The sequence below is a fragment of the Coregonus clupeaformis genome, unplaced genomic scaffold, assembly GCF_020615455.1.
Source record: "Coregonus clupeaformis isolate EN_2021a unplaced genomic scaffold, ASM2061545v1 scaf0801, whole genome shotgun sequence".
NCBI lineage: Eukaryota > Metazoa > Chordata > Actinopteri > Salmoniformes > Salmonidae > Coregonus > Coregonus clupeaformis.
In genome coordinates this window covers 155386-174486 of record NW_025534256.1, presented here as the reverse complement: position 1 = coordinate 174486, position 19101 = coordinate 155386, and the positions used below count along the sequence as shown (strand labels likewise).

General features: G+C 42.3%; 1 protein-coding gene across 1 annotated transcript; it reads right to left on the bottom strand.

Moving 5' to 3' along the window:
- Positions 1 to 37: 37 nt before the first annotated feature.
- Positions 38 to 10272, bottom strand: LOC121561646 (protein NLRC3-like; the record flags this gene model as incomplete). The annotated part of the gene is made up of 8 exons (XM_045216790.1): positions 10212 to 10272; positions 9790 to 9956; positions 7860 to 9660; positions 7603 to 7776; positions 2288 to 2461; positions 1662 to 1708; positions 976 to 1525; positions 38 to 68 (listed from the first exon to the last, which is right to left on the bottom strand). Coding segments are annotated over exons 1-8 (2970 nt in total), but the record flags the coding sequence as incomplete, so codon positions are not given.
- Positions 10273 to 19101: the final 8829 nt, after the last annotated feature.

Genomic DNA, 19101 nt, shown 5'->3' with positions numbered 1-19101 from the left:
ACTCTCCACCATGGTCTCTGGTGTTCTCAGGTCCAGGCTTGATACAACACTCTCCACCATGGTCTCTGCTGTTGGGAAAGCAGATGGATAGACTGTGATTAAACTAAATACAACTTATAAAGGCTTCATATAGCATACATACAGTCTTCATAAGCAATACAAAGGGTGTATAAAGGGTGACAGAACAGCTCCCTATGTAGGGTGCATTGCCAAATGTGACATAACACTATGTCAACTTCCATGAAGTCAATACTGATGGGGACATCACAGGTGACATTGCTTATCTTGATGAAAGCCCCTAGAGACGTGATGTCACCAGGTATCATTTTAACAGGTTCTGATGCCCTCTTGTGGTTAGAGTGAAACTGACACTACAGTGAGACATAGGAGAGGAAACATCTGTACATCCAACAGAACACATTAAAACACACCACTACTAATCTAACTGTCTGTAGGTCCAACAGAACACATTAAAACACACCACCACCACTAATCTAACTGTCTGTAGGTCCAACAGAACACATTAAAACACACCACTACTACTAATCTAACTGTCTGAAGGTCCAACAGAACACATTAAAACACACCACTACTACTAATCTAACTGTCTGTAGGTCCAACAGAACACATTAAAACACACCACTACTACTAATCTAACTGTCTGTAGGTCCAACAGAACACATTAAAACACACCACTACTACTAATCTAACTGTCTGTAGGTCCAACAGAACACATTAAAACACACCACTACTACTAATCTAACTGTCTGTAGGTCCAACAGAACACATTAAAACACACCACTACTATTAATCTAACTGTCTGTAGGTCCAACAGAACACATTAAAACACACCACTACTACTAATCTAACTGTCTGTAGGTCCAACAGAACACATTAAAACACACCACTACTACTAATCTAATTGTAGGAATGATTCCAGAGGAAAACACATGATGAAACATTGCTATGACTCACCTTTGAATGTGTTGGTCATCTATCTGACACAGGGTCACTGAGGAGGAGGAGTAAACCTCAAACCCAGGATAGAGGGGTTCAGTGAATGTGGTGTGTTTTGTGTAAAGGTGTGTCAGTGTACCAGAGGAGGACACACTACAGAAGGACAAAGTACCAGCTGGCCAGTCCAGATACACTCCAACTCTGTTAGAAACAGGACCAGGGATGGATCTGATGACTCCAGCATGGTAAAAGTTATAACCTCTGTTAGAGCAGAATAAACCCCAGGACTTCCTATTGAGTCCAATCCAACTGTCCTTCTCCACTCCCTTCCTCTTCATTCCTTTGTACGCCACACCAATGCCAGCCCCGTCATCATCCCTCTCCACCTCCCAGTAATAACGAGATCCAGATAAGTCTTCTCTGCAGAGAACTTGGGGAAGACGGTCAAATCTGTCTGGATGGTCTTCATAATGCTGCTTCTCCTTCACCCGTGTCACCTTCCTGTTCCCCTCAGACAGTATCAGGTATGGGTTTGCTGTATTTGGGTCCAGGGTGAGATGACAGGCATCTGTAGACAAAAGGAGAGTTTAATCAAACCACATCTTCATATAACATTTTGTTTTGTAGGTAGAGAACAAGTATTGATTAGTTACTATGTTACTGTAGTTCTGAATATGTAGTTAATTAGGATTGAAGAGACTTACATTTCCTCAGCCCTGGTTTCACCCTGAACTCTCCACCATGATCCACACTGTAGGAGAAACAGGTTATTGACTGACAGAGACCTAATAAAGCAGTCAACATTTAAACCATATTGTTGTGTTCTGGTGCACTATCCAAGTTCATTACTAGAGAAATACAGGTATTCTACCCTACCTACTGCATACAGAACAGAGTACAATTCATTACTAGAGACATACAGGTATTTTATCATACCTACTGCATACAGAACAGAGTACAATTCATTACTAGAGACATACAGGTATTCTATCCTACCTACTGCATACAGAACAGAGTACAATTCATTACTAGAGACATACAGGTATTCTATCATACCTACTGCATACAGAACAGAGTACAATTCATTACTAGAGACATACAGGTATTCTATCCTACCTACTGCATACAGAACAGAGTACAATTCCAACAGGAAATCAGAGATGCAGAAGAAGAGTATTCATGTGGTGATGATGTATGCTGTGTTGGAGTGCTAAGCCTGCTGGGTAAACGTCCCCTGTATTCTACCATCATGTCCTCATGTTACTGAACCTACTACACTACATAGGACACAACCACTGCTCACACTATTAGGACATCTATTCTGACTTACTTCAGCTTCATCAGTTTATCTGTGGGATCCACCAGAGCAGCTGAAAGCAGTCCCCCTGCAGAGTCTCCTGGGTGATTGTAGCTCAGGTCCAGCTCTTTCAGGTGGGAGGGGTTTGACCTCAGAGCTGAAGACAGAGCAGCACAGCCCTCCTCTGTGACCAGACAGCCAGACAGCCTACAGAGAGACAACAGCTGTCTAGGTTAGTGGACTGGTGTCAATCATCTTGTAGGACACCCATAATTTTGTCCATGACACAAACAGAGATTTTCAGAGTATTTGTTTTACTAAGCTCAGTACCGACCTGACTGAAACAGCTGTACATACCCCAGTGTGTGTAGTTTACAGTCTGGATCCTCCAGTCCAGCAGAGGGCAGTGTAACTCAGCTCAGTACCGACCTGACTAAAACAGCTGTACTTACCCCAGTGTGTGTAGTTTACAGTCTGGATCCTCCAGTCCAGCAGAGGGCAGTGTAACTCAGCTCAGTACCGACCTGACTGAAACAGCTGTACATACCCCAGTGTGTGTAGTTTACAGTCTGGATCCTCCAGTCCAGCAGAGGGCAGTGTAACTCAGCTCAGTACCGACCTGACTGAAACAGCTGTACTTACCCCAGTGTGTATAGTTTACAGTCTGGATCCTCCAGTCCAGCAGACAGCAGTGTAACTCCTGAGTCCTGCAGGTCATTGTCTCTCAGCTCCAGTTGTTTCAGTTGTGAGTTGGGTGAACTCAGGACTGAGGCCAGATCTGAACAGCAACCCTCTGTCAGACCACACTGACCTAGACTAGAGGGCAGAAGAGCACATGATTAACAAATGTTTAAAACATCCACATAATAACTCATACTGAAGAAAGTTAACTCACACTAGTGTCTGTATGTTGCAGAGTGGACTGGTTAGTCCAACACAGAGCAGCTCCACTCCTCTGTCTCCCAGGTCATTGTAGCTGAGGTCCAGTTCTCTCAGGGGGGAGTTTGGTGTCTGCAGAGCTGAAGCCAGAGTCTCACAGGATTCATATGTGAGTTTACAGCCAGACAGTCTGGAGAGAGGAGATATAGTGATACACTGTTAAATATGCAAAGCTTTAAGAATAATGAGATGCATTAAGATAATAACAGAAGGACACATGATTAACCAATGTTAAAAACATACTAACTCACTCAAGATATTTACCTTAGTTTTATATATGTTATGTATGTTTCTGGATATGTCCCAAAAATGTTAAAATAATGTTAAAAACATACACATACTAACTATACTGAACAGAAATATAAACCCAACATGTAAAGTGTAGGTCCCACGTTTCATGAGCTGAAATAAAAGATCCCAGATATGTTCCATACGCACAAAAGCTTATTTCTCTCAAATGTTGTGCATAAATTTGTTTAGATCCCTGTTAGTGAGTATTTCTCCTTTGCTAAAATAATCCATCCACCTGACAGGTGTGGTATATCAAGAAGCTGATTAAACAGCATGATCATTACACAGGTGCACCTTGTGCTGGGGACAATAAAAGGCCACTCTGAAATGTGCAGTTTTGTCACACAACACAATGCCACAGATGTGTCAAGTTTTGAGGGAGCGTGCAATTGGCATGATGACTGCAGGAATGTCCACCAGAGCTGTTGCTAGAGAATTTTATGTTAATTTCTCTACCATAAACCGCCTCCAACATCATTTTAGAGAATTTAGCAGTACATCCAACCGGCCTCGCAACCGCAGACCACATGTAACCACGCCAGTCCAGGACCTCCACATCCGGCTTCTTCACCTGCAGGATGGTCTGAGACAAGCCACCAGGACAGCTGATTTAACTGTGGGTTTTCACAACCGAATACTTTCTGCACAAACTGTCAGAAACCGTCTCAGGGAAGCTCATCTGCGTACTCGTCATCCTCACCAGGGTCTTGACCTGACTGCAGTTCGGCGTCGAAACCGACTTCAGTGGGCAAATGCTCACCTTCAATGGCCACTGGCACACTGGAGAAGTGTGCTCTTCACGGATGAATCCCGGTTTCAACTGTACCGGGAAGATGGCAGAAAGCGTGTATGGCGTCGTGATGGCATTGTGTGGGCAAGTGGTTTGCTGATTTCAACGTTGTGAACAGAGTGCCCCATGGTGGCGGTGGGGTTATGGTATGGGCCGGCATAAGCTACGGACAATGAACAAAATCACATTTTATCGATGGCAATTTGAATGCACAGAGATACCGTGATGAGATCCTGAGGCCCATTGTCGTGCCATTCAACCGCCGCCATCACCTCATGTTTCAGCATGATAATGCATGGCCCCGTGTCGCAAGGATCTGTATACATTTCCTGGAAGCTGAAAATGTCCCAGTTCTTCCATGGACTGCATACTCACCAGACATGCATGTTTGGGATGCTCTGGATCGACGTGTACGACAGCGTCTTCCAGTTCCCGGCAGTTTCCAGCAACTTCGCACAGCCATTGAAGAGGAGTGGGACAACATTCCACAGGCCACAATCAACAGCCTGATCAACTCTATGTGAAGTAGATGTGTCGCGCTGCATGAGGCAAATGGTGGTCACACCAGATACGGACTGGTTTTCTGATACACACCCATACTTTTTTTTAAGGTATCTGTGACCAACAGATGCATATCTGAATTCCCATTTATGTGAAATCCATAGATTAGGGCCTAATGAATTTATTTCAATTGACTGATTTCCTCATATGAACTGTAACTCAGTAAAACCTTTCAAATTGTTGCATGTTGCGTTTATATTCTTGTTCAGTATATAGTACATACATAATATATAAACACTCACAGTGGATACTGAAGATAGTTAACTCACACAAGTGTCTGTATGTTGCAGAGTGCACTGGTTAGTCCAACACAGAGCAGCTCCACTCCTCTGTCTCCCAGGTCATTGTATCTGAGGTCCAGTTCTCTCAGGGGGGAGTTTGGTGTCTGCAGAGCTGAGGCCAGAGTCTCACAGGATTCATATGTGAGTTTACAGCCATCCAGTCTGGAGAGAGGAGATATAGTGATACACTGTTAAATATGCAAAGCTTTAAGAATAATGAGATGCATTAAGACAATAACAGAAGGACACATGATTAACCAATGTTAAAAACATACTAACTCACTCAAGACATTTAACCTTAGTTTGATATACAGTGGGGGAAAAAAGTATTTAGTCAGCCACCAATTGTGCATGTTCTCCCACTTAAAAAGATGAGAGAGGCCTGTAATTTTCATCATAGGTACACGTCAACTATGACAGACAAAATGAGAAAAAAATCCAGAAAATCACATTGTAGGATTTTAATGAATTTATTTGCAAATTATGGTGGAAAATAAGTATTTGGTCAATAATAATAAAAAAGTTTCTCAATACTTTGTTATATACCCTTTGTTGGCAATGACACAGGTCAAACGTTTTCTGTAAGTCTTCACAAGGTTTTCACACACTGTTGCTGGTATTTTGCCCATTCCTCCATGCAGATCTCCTCTACAGCAGTGATGTTTTGGGGCTGTCGCTGGGCAACACGGACTTTCAACTCCCTCCAAAGATTTTCTATGGGGTTGAGATCTGGAGACTGGCTAGGCCACTCCAGGACCTTGAAATGCTTCTTACGAAGCCACTCCTTCGTTGCCCGGGCGGTGTGTTTGGGATCATTGTCATGCTGAAAGACCCAGCCACGTTTCATCTTCAATGCCCTTGCTGATGGAAGGAGGTTTTCACTCAAAATCTCACGATACATGGCCCCATTCATTCTTTCCTTTACACGGATCAGTCGTCCTGGTCCCTTTGCAGAAAAACAGCCCCAAAGCATGATGTTTCCACCCCCATGCTGCACAGTAGGTATGGTGTTCTTTGGATGCAACTCAGCATTCTTAGTCCTCCAAACACGACGAGTTGAGTTTTTACCAAAAAGTTATATTTTGGTTTAATCTGACCATATGACATTCTCCCAATCCTCTTCTGGATCATCCAAATGCACTCTAGCAAACTTCAGACGGGCCTGGACATGTACTGGCTTAAGCAGGGGGACACGTCTGGCACTGCAGGATATGAGTCCCTGGCGGCATAGTGTGTTACTGATGGTAGGCTTTGTTACTTTGGTCCCAGCTCTCTGCAGGTCATTCACTAGGTCCCCCCGTGTGGTTCTGGGATTTTTTGCTCACCGTTCTTGTGATCATTTTGACCCCACGGGGTGAGATCTTGCGTGGAGCCCCAGATCGAGGGAGATTATCAGTGGTCGTGTATGTCTTCCATTTCCTAATAATTGCTCCCAGAGTTGATTTCTTCAAACCAAGCTGCTTACCTATTGCAGATTCAGTCTTCCCAGCCTGGTGCAGGTCTACAATTTTGTTTCTGGTGTCCTTTGACAGTTCTTTGGTCTTGACCATAGTGGAGTTTGGAGTGTGACTGTTTGAGGTTGTGGACAGGTGTCTTTTATACTGATAACAAGTTCAAACAGGTGCCATTAATACAGGTAACGAGTGGAGGACAGAGGAGCCTCTTAAAGAAGAAGTTACAGGTCTGTGAGAGCCAGAAATCTTGCTTGTTTGTAGGTGACCAAATACTTATTTTCCACCATAATTTGCAAATAAATTCATTAAAAATCCTACAATGTGATTTTCTGGATTTTCTTTCCTCAATTTGTCTGTCATAGTTGATGTGTACCTATGATGAAAATTACAGGCCTCTCTCATCTTTTTAAGTGGGAGAACTTGCACAATTGGTGGCTGACTAAATACTTTTTTCCCCCACTGTATTTATCACATTTTATGTATGTTTCTGCATATTTACCAAGATGTTCAAATAATGTTAAAAACATACACATACATAATATATAAACACTCACAGTGGATACTGAAGATAGTTAACTCACACTAGTGTCTGTATGTTGCAGAGTGGACTGGTTAGTCCAACACAGAGCCGCTCCACTCCGCTGTCTCCCAGGTCATTGTAGCTGAGGTCCAGTTCTCTCAGGGGGGAGTTTGGTGTCTGCAGAGCTGAGGCCAGAGTCTCACAGGATTCATATGTGAGTTTACAGCCAGACAGTCTGGAGAGAGGAGATATAGTGATATACTGTTAAATATGCAAAGCTTTAAGAATAATGAGATACATTAAGACAATAACAGAAGGACACATGATTAACCAATGTCAAAAAAATACTAACTCACTCAAGACATTTAACCTTAGTTTGATATATTTATCACATTTTATGTATGTTTCTGCATATTTACCAAGACGTTCAAATAATGTTAAAAACATACACATACTAACTACATACATTATATATAAACACTCACAGTGGATACTGAAGATATTTAACTCACACTAGTGTCTGTATGTTGCAGAGTGCACTGGTTAGTCCAACACAGAGCAGCTTCACTCCTCTGTCTCCCAGGTCATTGTAGCTGAGGTCCAGTTCTCTCAGGGGGGAGTTTGGTGTCTGCAGAGCTGAGGCCAGAGTCTCACAGGATTCATATGTGAGTTTACAGCAATCCAGTCTGGAGAGAGGAGATCATCTGTTAGATATACAAATCCTTCAGAATAATGATACTGTATACATCAACTCAATAGCAGAACTTACAGTGCTCTCTTGCAGGTTTTCACTACCGGCATTAACCTCTGATAACCTTCCTCTGATGTGGTGTATGTCTTCAGGTCAAACTCCTCCAGCACCTCCTCTGACATCAGTAACAGGTAGGCCAGGGCTGAACATTGTTGAGGTTCTAGCTCTGTTTCTGAAAGAGTTCCTGATCGCAGGGAGGTTTGCATTTCTTCAACTAGAGAGTTGGCACCAAGTTCATTCAGACAGTGGAACAAGTTGATGATCCTTTCTGGTGAGGATTCCCTTTTGATCGTGTCTGAAAGGTACTTGACTGTTCTCTCAACTGTTTCCTCATTGCTCTGTGTTGTACTTCCTGTCTGTGTCAGAAGGCCTCGTAACAGATTCTGATTGGACTCCAGTGAGAGACCCAGAAGGAAGCGGAGGAACAGGTCCAGGTGTCCATTCTCAGTCTTCAAGGCCTGGTCCACTGCTCTCCTGTGTAAGTCAGACAACTGGATTGACTCCTCATCTTCATCCTCACTAGTGGTGGAAAAAACATTTTCCTTCTTGTCCAGACATGATTCTAAAGCATGCACTGCTGCTAGAAACTCCTGAATGCTCAGATGCACAAAGCTGTAGACCTTCTCTTGGTTCAGCCCAGATTCTTCTTTAAAGATCTCTGTACACAATGCTGAGTACTCTGATGCCTCTGTGACATCAAGGCCACACTCTCTCAGGTCCTCCTCATAGAAGATCAGGTTGCCCTTCTGCAGCTGTTGGAAAGCCAGCTTTGCCAGTTTCAGGATCATCTCTTTGTCTGACTGAGACAGTTCCTTTGGGTTTGTCTCTGTGGCTTTGTTGTACTTCTTGTTCTTCACAATGATTTGGATGAGCGTGAAGTGTGTGAACATCTGGGTCAGAGTTTTGGGGACTTCATCCTTCTCTGCCTCTTTCAGCATCATCTCAAGGACAGTGGCTGATATCCAACAGAAGACTGGCATGTGGCACATGATGTGGAGGCTCCTTGATGTCTTCATGTGTTTGATGATTTCATTGGCCAGATTCTGATCTGTGATTTTCTTCCTGAAGTACTCCTCCTTCTGTGGATCATTGAACCCTCGTACCTCTGTCACCTGGTCAACACACTCAGGTGGGATCTGATTGGCTGCTGCAGGCCGTGAGGTTATCCAGAGGAGAGCAGAGGGAAGCAGATTCCCCTTGATGAGGTTTGTCAGCAGCACGTCCACTGAGGTTGGCTTCGTGACATCACAGCACCTCTCATTGTTTTTGAAGTCTAGAGGAAGTCGACACTCATCCAGACCATCAAAAATGAAAACAGTTTTGGTTTCACCATCTTCAATGTTGTCAATCTCTTTCAGCTCTGAGAAGTAGTGGGAAAGAACTTGCATCAGACTGTATTGGTCCTTTTTCAGGTTCAGATCACGGAAAGGAAGAGGAAACATGAAATGAACGTCCTGATTTGCTTTTCCCTCTGCCCAGTCAAGGATGACCTTCTGCACAGAGACTGTTTTTCCAATGCCAGCGATTCCTTTTGTCAGCACAGTTCTGATAGGTTTGTCTTGTCCAGCTAAAGGCTTGAAGATGTCGTTGCAATTGATTGGTGTCTCTTGTGTGGTTTGTTTCTTGGATGCCATCTCTATCTGTCTCACCTCATGTTCATTATTGACCCCTCCACTTCCACCCTCTATGATGTAGAGCTCTGTGTAGATGTCCTTTAACATACTTTGGTTTCCATGGTGTCCAATTCCTTCAGATATGTGTTGATACTTGTGTTTCAGTTTAGCCTTAATGTCTTGTTGGACTGTCAGAAGAGTTTGACCTGTAGGAAAACAATGAGAGTTGGGACTCATAAGTTTGTGTGTGTGTGTGTGTGTGTGTGTGTGTGTGTGTGTGTGTTAGAGGGGCCTTTGTCCCGTTCTTTGTAATATTGTATGAAACACAGTCTTACTTCTTCTGTCCAGAAGGTTGTGTGTGATCTTTAATGCATCCTCACTGTCCAAACTCTCCACTTCCTTATTGTCATCTGGTAATGCTTCCTGGCTGAAAGCAGGTGGCTGATCACTCTTCATTGATAGCAGGCTGGGGGCAGGTGACTCTGCTCTGGGCTTCTGGACACTGAACAAAACAGGGAGGCAGATCACCTCATCAATATATCATCAGTACCTCATCTACATCATTTCAACAACTGTATAATTTAACTTCTAGAAGTCCTAATGTTTCTTTATAAAGCTACAGTCTGCAATTGGTAAATCGGTTTTGGCCTTTTAAATGAATGATATAGGCCTACATTTGATGTAATTTGTGAACACTTTTCTCTTCATTAGTTTGATATTTTTAAGAGAACTGTATATTTTACAATTAATCTCTTACCTCTTAGAACTGGTGTCTTGAGTCATTTTAGAGGCAGTGGTTCCCTCCTCTCTCTCCCCAGAGAGACTCATTTTAGAGGCAGTGGTCTCCTCCTCTCTTTCCCCAGAGAGACTCATTTTAGAGGCAGTGGTCCCCTCCTCTCTCTCCCCAGAGAGACTCATTTTAGAGGCAGTGGTCCCCTCCTCTCTCTCCCCAGAGAGACTCATTTTAGAGGCAGTGGTCCCCTCCTCTCTCTCCCCAGAGAGACTCATTTTAGAGGCAGTGGTCCCCTCCTCTCTCTCCCCAGAGAGACTCATTTTCGAGTCACAGCTCACTTAGCTACACTAAGAAATAACAGAACAGTCAATATTTCCGAACATTAACAATGACAACACTTTTACTGTCTGTGGTCAAAGTTCAAACAGAGACTTCATGTTGCATTTAAACATGCACAGTCCAATGTGTTATTAATTTGATTTGATTTGACTTGGATCCCCATTAGCTGACTCCATAACAACAGCTAGTCTACCTGGTTGGATCCCCATTAGCTGACTCCATAACAACAGCTAGTCTACCTGGTTGGATCCCCATTAGCTGACTCCATAACAACAGCTAGTCTACCTGGTTGGATCCCCATTAGCTGACTCCATAACAACAGCTAGTCTACCTGGTTGGATCCCCATTAGCTGACTCCATAACAACAGCTAGTCTACCTGGTTGGATCCCCATTAGCTGACTCCATAACAACAGCTAGTCTACCTGGTTGGATCCCCATTAGCTGACTCCATAACAACAGCTAGTCTACCTGGTTGGATCTCCATTAGCTGACTCCATAACAACAGCTAGTCTACCTGGTTGGATCCCCATTAGCTGACTCCATAACAACAGCTAGTCTACCTGGTTGGATCCCCATTAGCTGACTCCATAACAACAGCTAGTCTACCTGGTTGGATCCCCATTAACTGACTCCATAACTCCTGGGGTCCAAACACAACTAAAAGACATTACAGACATCGACTTTCCAGTTGACATTGAAAGACGGTAGTAGACATTATAAAACATTTACCAAGTAGACATTACAGCCAGTTAAAATAGCTGACAGGTATTTCTTCCTAACCCTTTAAGAGAATACAGCCTACACACCACTGTTTCTTGTTCTGGTTTAGTAGTAGCCTACAAGGTGACACACATTGCTTTGTTATGGGCAATTCTACGGTAACGGAATTACACTGAGACTCAGATTTATCCCTTTAAAATGTATCCCAAACAAAAAGCATTTATTTTCTAAGTTTAGCTTTAGTTTTACTATTACAACAACTGTATATGCACAAGGACTCGTTCAAACAATTTACACAGAAACTGGAAGAACTGCAGATGCAAAGTTTGGTAACAGAGTTACAGTAAATTCTCCCTCAGTTTTTTATGCGACCACGTTTTCCAAAAACAAAAGATTTCTTCAGAACAAATGGGGTGTCAGCTATGACATGACACCTTGAGTTTGAAAAATATATATTTTGGTTATTGAACTACAGTAAGTGAAGTGGATTTACACCCGGTAACATAATTACGGTAAAGGAATTTCATCATGGGTCCCTGATCTGTACTACACAGAAATGCATAATGATGATATGAATGTAATTCTCTTCATGGTGATGTATCCTAACTAGGTACACAAAGGTAGAGATAAGCACAATCATCCTGTTGCATTTATGGCTATTATTCTACCCCCAAACAAGGCCGAATTTGGTTGGTCCGGACCAGACCAAATCTAACCGAATCATAGACGCCTCACGCATCGCGAAAAAAGAATTGTCAAAATACAATCATTATCATTGATACACACTTTTTTATAACTTGTTTAGGTCGTTGAAGTTCAGACTGGAGTATTTTATTCATAAAAAAATTAATTATATATTTATATATATATATATGTTTTACTCAGACACCCGTGACCCATTCAAAACCTCCCGCAACCCAAATGTTGGTTGCGACCCGCCAGTTGAGAATGGCTGCAGTAGAGTACAGTTCAGTCCACATTATACTGTCCTCTAGTGTACTGAACTCTAATCTACTGTACTATACTGATATGTACCGTGCTGTCCAAACTCGTGAAACATAGACGAGAGAGAGAGAGGGGTAACATTACCTGGAGAGAGAGGCAAAGAGAGAGAGAGAGAGAGAGAGAGAGAGAGAGAGAGAGAGAGAGAGAGAGAGAGAGAGGGGTAACATTACCTGGAGAGAGAGAGAGAGAGAGAGAGAGAGAGAGAGAGGTAACATTACCTGGGAGAGAGAGAGAGAGAGGAGAGAGAGAGAGAGAGAGAGAGAGAGAGAGAGAGAGAGAGAGAGAGAGAGAGAGAGAGAGAGAGAGAGAGAGAGAGAGGGGTAACATTACCTGGAGAGAGAAGAGAGAGGCAAAGAGAGAGAGAGAGAGAGAGAGAGGGGTTGTCCAGACAGTGTCCACACTCTCGATCTGACCACCAGACCAAGCTTTAGAGAAGATTAACAACTACTGAAGACATTGGCTCTAATCTGTGCTGTGCCTTTGCATTTAGAGAAGATTAACAACTACTGAAGACATTGGCTCTAATCTGTGCTGTGCCTTTACATTTAGAGGAGATTAACACCTACTGAAGACATTGGCTCTAATCTGTGCTGTGCCTTTACATTTAGAGAAGATTAACAACTACTGAAGTACCTTTCACTTCTCTCATAGACTTCTCAAACCCTGGCCTGGTCTGTTTGGTCTCTTTTCTCGATGTTGCGCCTCTGGGGTTAGAAACTCTGTGCCTACAGTGTATTTGGAAAGTATTCAGACCCCTTGACTTTTTCAACATTTTGTTACGTTACAGCCTTATTATAAAATGGATTTAAAAAATAAAAATCCTCATCAATCTACACACAATACCCCATAATGACAAAGTGAAAAGTTTTTTTTTTTTTTTGCAAATGTATTCAAAATAAAAAACAGAAATACCTTATTTGCATAAGTATTTAGACCCTTTGCTATGAGACTAGACATTGAGCTCAGGTGCATCCTGTTTCGATTGATCATTCTTGAGATGTTTCTATAACTTGATTGGAGTCCACCTGTGGTAAATTCAGTTGATTGGACATGATTTGGAAAGGCACACACCTGTCTATATAAGGTCCCAACAGTTGACAGTGCATATCAGAGCAAAAACCAAGCCATGAGGTCGAAGGAATTGTCCGTAGAGCTCCGAGACAGGATTGTGTCGGGGAAGGGTACCGAAAAATGTCTGAACCATTGAAGGTCCCCAAGAACACAGTGGCCTCCATCATTCTTAAATGGAAGAAGTTTGGAAACACCCAGACTCTTCCTAGAGCTGGCGGTCCGGCCAAACTGAGCAATCGGGGGAGAAGGGCCTTGGGAGGTGACCAAGAACCCAATGGTCACTCTGACAGAGCTCCAGAGTTTCTCTGTGGAGATTGGAGAACCTTCAAGAAGGACAACCATCTCTGCAGCACTCCAGACGGAAGCCCCTCCTCAGTAAAAGGCACATGAAAGCCCACTTGGAGTTTGCCAAAAGGCACCTAAAGACTCTCAGACCATGAGAAACAAGATTATCTGGTCTGTTGAAACCAAGATTGAACTCTTTGTCCTGAATGCCAAGCGTCACGTCTGGAGGAAACCTGGCACCATCCCTATGGTCAAGCATGGTGGTGGCAGCATCATGCTGTGGGGATGTTTTTCAACAGCAGGGACTGGGAGACTAGTCAGGATCGACGGAAAGATGAACGGAGAAAAGTACAGAGAGATCCTTGATGAAAACCTGCTCCAGAGCAGACTGGGGCCAAGGTTCACCTTCCAACAGGACAACGACCCTAAGCACACTGCCAAGACAAAGCAGGAGGGGCTTTGGGACAAGTCTCTGAATGTCCTTGAGTGACCCAGCCAGAGCCCGGACTTGAACCTGATCGAACATCTCTGGAGAGATCTGAAAATAGCTGTGCAGCGACGCTCCCCATCCAACCTGACAGAGCTTGAGAGGATCTGCAGAGAAGAATGGGAGGAACTCCCCAAATACAAGTGTGCCAAGCTTGTAGCGTCATACCCAAGAAGACTCAAGGCTGTAAATGTGATATTTCAGTTTTTAATTTTTTATAAAGTAGCAAACATTTCTAAAAACCTGTTTTTGCTTTGTCATTATGGGGTATTGTGTGTAGATTGTTGATGGGGGGTACTATTTAATCCATTTTAGAATAAGGCTGTAAAGTAACAAAATGTGGAGGAAAAAAAATCAAGGGGTCTGAATACTTTCCGACTGCACTGTAAATATGTTTTTGGGGGGATGCCACTTCTTGCCACTGGGGGGCAGTAATACATAAGGTAATGCATCAGGCGATAGGTCAGGTTAGGTTTAAATGATACATTGGTTAATGGACCAATAACAAACCTCTCTACCAATAGAGAGCAATAGCAATAGTGTATTTCTGTAGGTACTAACTCCGCCATGGTTCATTGGACAAAGCCTATGGGGAAATGAATGGAATTGATGTAGTGTGGTTGGATAAAAGGCTGTCAATAAGGTCTGTGGTAAACACAGGCTTAGAAGATCTTTTACGTTTTGTTCTATGAGATCATCTTCATCAGCTAACGCCATTTTGTGAAATTTGAAGCATTTATGTAATCAGATTTTTTTTTAAACACAAAGGCTTCATAATTCATAAAGGTCATGTTAACTGATTGATATCTCATAGAACAAGACATATCAAACTGCATTGTTGGTTAAGGGGCTTGTTAGTAAGCATTTCACTGTAAGGTCAACAACCTGATGTATTCGGCGCATGCGGCAAATAACATTTGATTTGATCTACTAAGCCTTTGTTAACCTCTGACCATATTTTCAGCGTTTATCCCAAAACCCCTATTCTTTCCCATTCATTTTCCCCATAGGGAAATATACAACTGTTGTCCCCAACGCAACCACTAGACAGAGCTGTAGGCCTGTTGTGCCTGTTGCCATAGAAATAGAGGACTCATCAGGGATATAACCAGTTTTAGCATGGACATTGAGTTGGGAGCGATCAGCCAATGAAGAAGAAGAAAATGTACTACTTTAAAATGGAGATAGCCTGAATGGCTCTGCCCATGCTGTCCCAGATGCTATAATGGCACAGATATAAAGATGAGTCCCCTTATCTCTATGGCCTGTTGTTCACACACATATCTGCCCTCTCATTGGCTAGATGGTCCCATCGGCTCTCGCATCCTCCCGCCTGCCTTCCATCTTTGAGGACATGCATCCTCCCGCCTGCCTTCCATCTTTGAGGACATGCATCCTCCCGCCTGCCTTCCATCTTTGAGGACATGCATTTCCATTGTTAGAGCGGTCACTTGAGTATCTTCTCAATATAATAGACAATCTTTGCTTGTATGCAGGAACATTGGTACATTGTGGGAGGCTGTCTAGAGAGACTACTGATGAACAAGCTAGGCCTATTTGAAACATCGCCATCTCCTGGCAGCATTTACCAGACAGATTCAGAAGCTTGAAAACCCCATTAGATTTTTTGCCCCAAAGTATAGAAGGAAAAAAAACTAAATGAACATAGTTTATGATTGTTTTTATTTTGTTATAGTTTTGGAGTCAATGATAATAGTTTCAGTATAGTTTTAGTTTTTCAAATGGGTTTCTTAATTATTGTATTATTTTAGGTTCAGATTTGGTAACATAATTACGAGTTTTAATCAGTTAATAATTCACAAATAAAAATGTATATCAGTAAAAACACTACCTAATTGTTAGATCTACTTTTACTTGTTACGTCTGTGAACTTTCATTATCCTCCCTCCTGATGAGGAGAGAAATTAGAAAATATCTTAAATATACTGTGTGTGTTTTTGTGGTAACGGAATTACAAGGCAATGTTTCTTAAAAACTTACAGAAGGCAACTAATTTATCCAAAACTAAATATAAGTGTTGCTATTAGTTGGCTATTAGGGGTCTTCACTTTAACATTATTGTGTTTTGATGTATTTCTAATACCTTTTTAGACTTTTTCTGGTAGATGTTTTCGAAGACCTATTACTTATGCATCATTTTTAAGATGGAAAATGGTTGAAAAATGTATCTATGCCTTCTGATTTCCCCAAAACACAGACTCTTAAGCTTTTATTTGATACCCAATTTGATATTCTCCTATGACCTTCACATGTTGGTGCTCATGGGTCCTTTTACATGGAAATTACCTTATGCAGAAAAATGTCCAATGATGGAAAAGTTTGTTTGTCTGGCAAGTGCATTTGATAGTGCCGTTAGTGAACACCGTACCAAACCGTAGCAAAAATGTTTCAACAACAAGACTTTCTATTGGACAAATTCTGGTAGGTCCCTAGTGGTGGGATGGGCAACTTTGATGGGGGTGGGTGCCACAAAAAAAACAGAACTCATCATGGGGTGCCGCAGTGTCTCTGCGTCCCCACATCCATAATAGTTTTCATGTTCATTTCCTGCAATTCTACACATTTCGCCATGAGGGCGGAGAGAATATTTCGCAATTTTCTAACTAATTTCATGCAATTCTACACATTTCGCCATGAGGGCGGAGAGAATATTTCGCAATTTTCTAACTAATTTCCTGCAATTCTACACATTTCGCCATGAGGGCGGAGAGAATATTTCGCAATTTTCTAACTAATTTCATGCAATTCTACACATTTTGCCAAAGGGTGGAGGCAAATGTTTGCCGTTTTTAATATGATAACTGACGATCAATGGTCCCCACCCGCGGTCTGTAATTCAGTAACCTACCAATCTAAAAACAAATGTAGCTGACATGGGCTAATTGAGTGACTGCTGAGGCACAACCACATTTCGAAATTGCACCTCGTGTGTTCTATTATTCTAACGGTCAACAGCAAGTTGAGACCCAGACTGAGTTCCAAAACAACGGCTTTTATTATTGGTCCGCGGGACTACAAAAGGTGGGTCGCGGCCCGCCAGTTGCCCATCCCTGGTTTAGTGAATACACCCATGCAGCGCTTGAGTTCCCTTGAGGTGCGATCAGTTTATCTCGCCCGGGGCACCGGGGTTTTGCATTCGGAGAAAAGGTGTGCTGCCGATTCAACCTGTGGTTAACAATGCGCGTACGTGAGCCGGTAAATTATATCGAGCGCACCTGCGCCAAACGGACCACCGCCTTTCTGATCCGTCACCAGAAAGCTTTAAACTTAAAATTTGATTTAGCCCTACATTTAAATAGTTTCTATGCACATTGTTGCACGTCACTTTTACTTGACGAGACATACTATTTTATTTAGTGGACAGCTTTACATAATTCCGATGCACGTCTTCTTTCAGGAAGTGAAAGTGCGCAGTTTCCACAGTCTTTCACGCGGATAATTATCACCATAATGTGCTGTCAATCGCCTATAACAATAATACCCATAATCATAGCCCTGTAGCCTATCACATCACATTCGATCTTATTGATTAGGCTGATCACTAACTCCAATGTTAATCAGCCAAAATTATCATTCACGGAAGCTGAAATCAATATTGTAATAACTTGGCGGATGTCTTACCCCCCTAAATCATCTCTCTCTTTATGATAGCATAACTTCTCAATAAATAATAGTCTACATTAAATTGTACAAGAACGCTACAAACCTCTTAAACATGTTTCTTCGACGACAACGTCCTTTACTTCCTTATACATGTATTTCCTATTTCAAACGAGTGATGGGTCGTTCGCGAAAGAACGGCTCTTTGTGAACGGATCTTTTTTGGCGAACGTCGGGAATCGAATTGCATCGGTGAAAGAGCCGTTAATTTGTTCTCCCTGATTTACATGCAGCGAGGAGGTGCTTTTTGAGCTCAAAACACCGATCACCCGCAGATAAGTTACACAATAATTATCTAAAGAGGGTGAATCCTTACTGCAGAAACAGTAAATAGTGGGGAGAGCGCGTCATTCTGGTCCAGGCTTATGTTTGTAGTGCGTTAAAAATAAACTTATTTTTTAAGCAGGTGATCTAATAATTTATCCAGGTAAAAATGTATTTGAACGTGCATTTCACTATCTGACGTAAAGGTAGTCTACCGTTTGACCTTTATATTGTAGATTTGCAATTAAGCATTTTAAATGAAGAGCCATCTGGGAGCCAAATGATGGCTCTCTTATGTGAACGGAGTCAAATGAACCGGCTCACCAAAAATACTCATAGGTTTATAGCCTATTATATATTGATATTTAGGTCATGTAAAGTCTCCATACACTTAAGGCAAGTATCCAGCCGATATGTTCATATTCTATCTAGTAAAAGTCGATTTATATTTTGTATTTCTTGATTTAATGAAATTAGGGAGTGGTCGAAATGCACGCAATTGTTCACAATGGGGGAGGGTCATGCTCTTTCGCTTGGTCTCAATCACATGATCCATGGCCTCTACTGTAGGCCTAAGGCTATAGGAAGAGAATGCTCGGAGAAGAACAGCGCCAAGTTCCATTTCTAAGAAAATTTACTTCCTTTTCCGAGTTTTTGCACTGCTGCTGGGATGGTGTATACAGTGTTACACAGTGCAATGGATAGGTTATCCCAATCATGAGCCCTGTCCTACCCTGCTCTGGCTGATGTAAACCCTGGTGTGCTTCCTAATCAATGGATGTGCTGTGTACCGTGGGACTTCAGGAGGCGAGTCAAAGGCTTCTAACGGAAAAATAAATTTATAAAAAGGTTTAAAAAAAAATGCAATATCTGTGTGCGCGGACTAGTCTTACTTACTTCCTGTTCAGTTTGAGAGGGAGTAGGTGAACATGAGAAGGAAGACAGGAGGTAAGCTCGCTACTGATGTAATTGATATGAATAAAAACAATATGTTTTGTTGCCCCATAATGAAGCTATTTATCAGAGTTATTGACCTCTCTTTACCATTTATATAAATACTA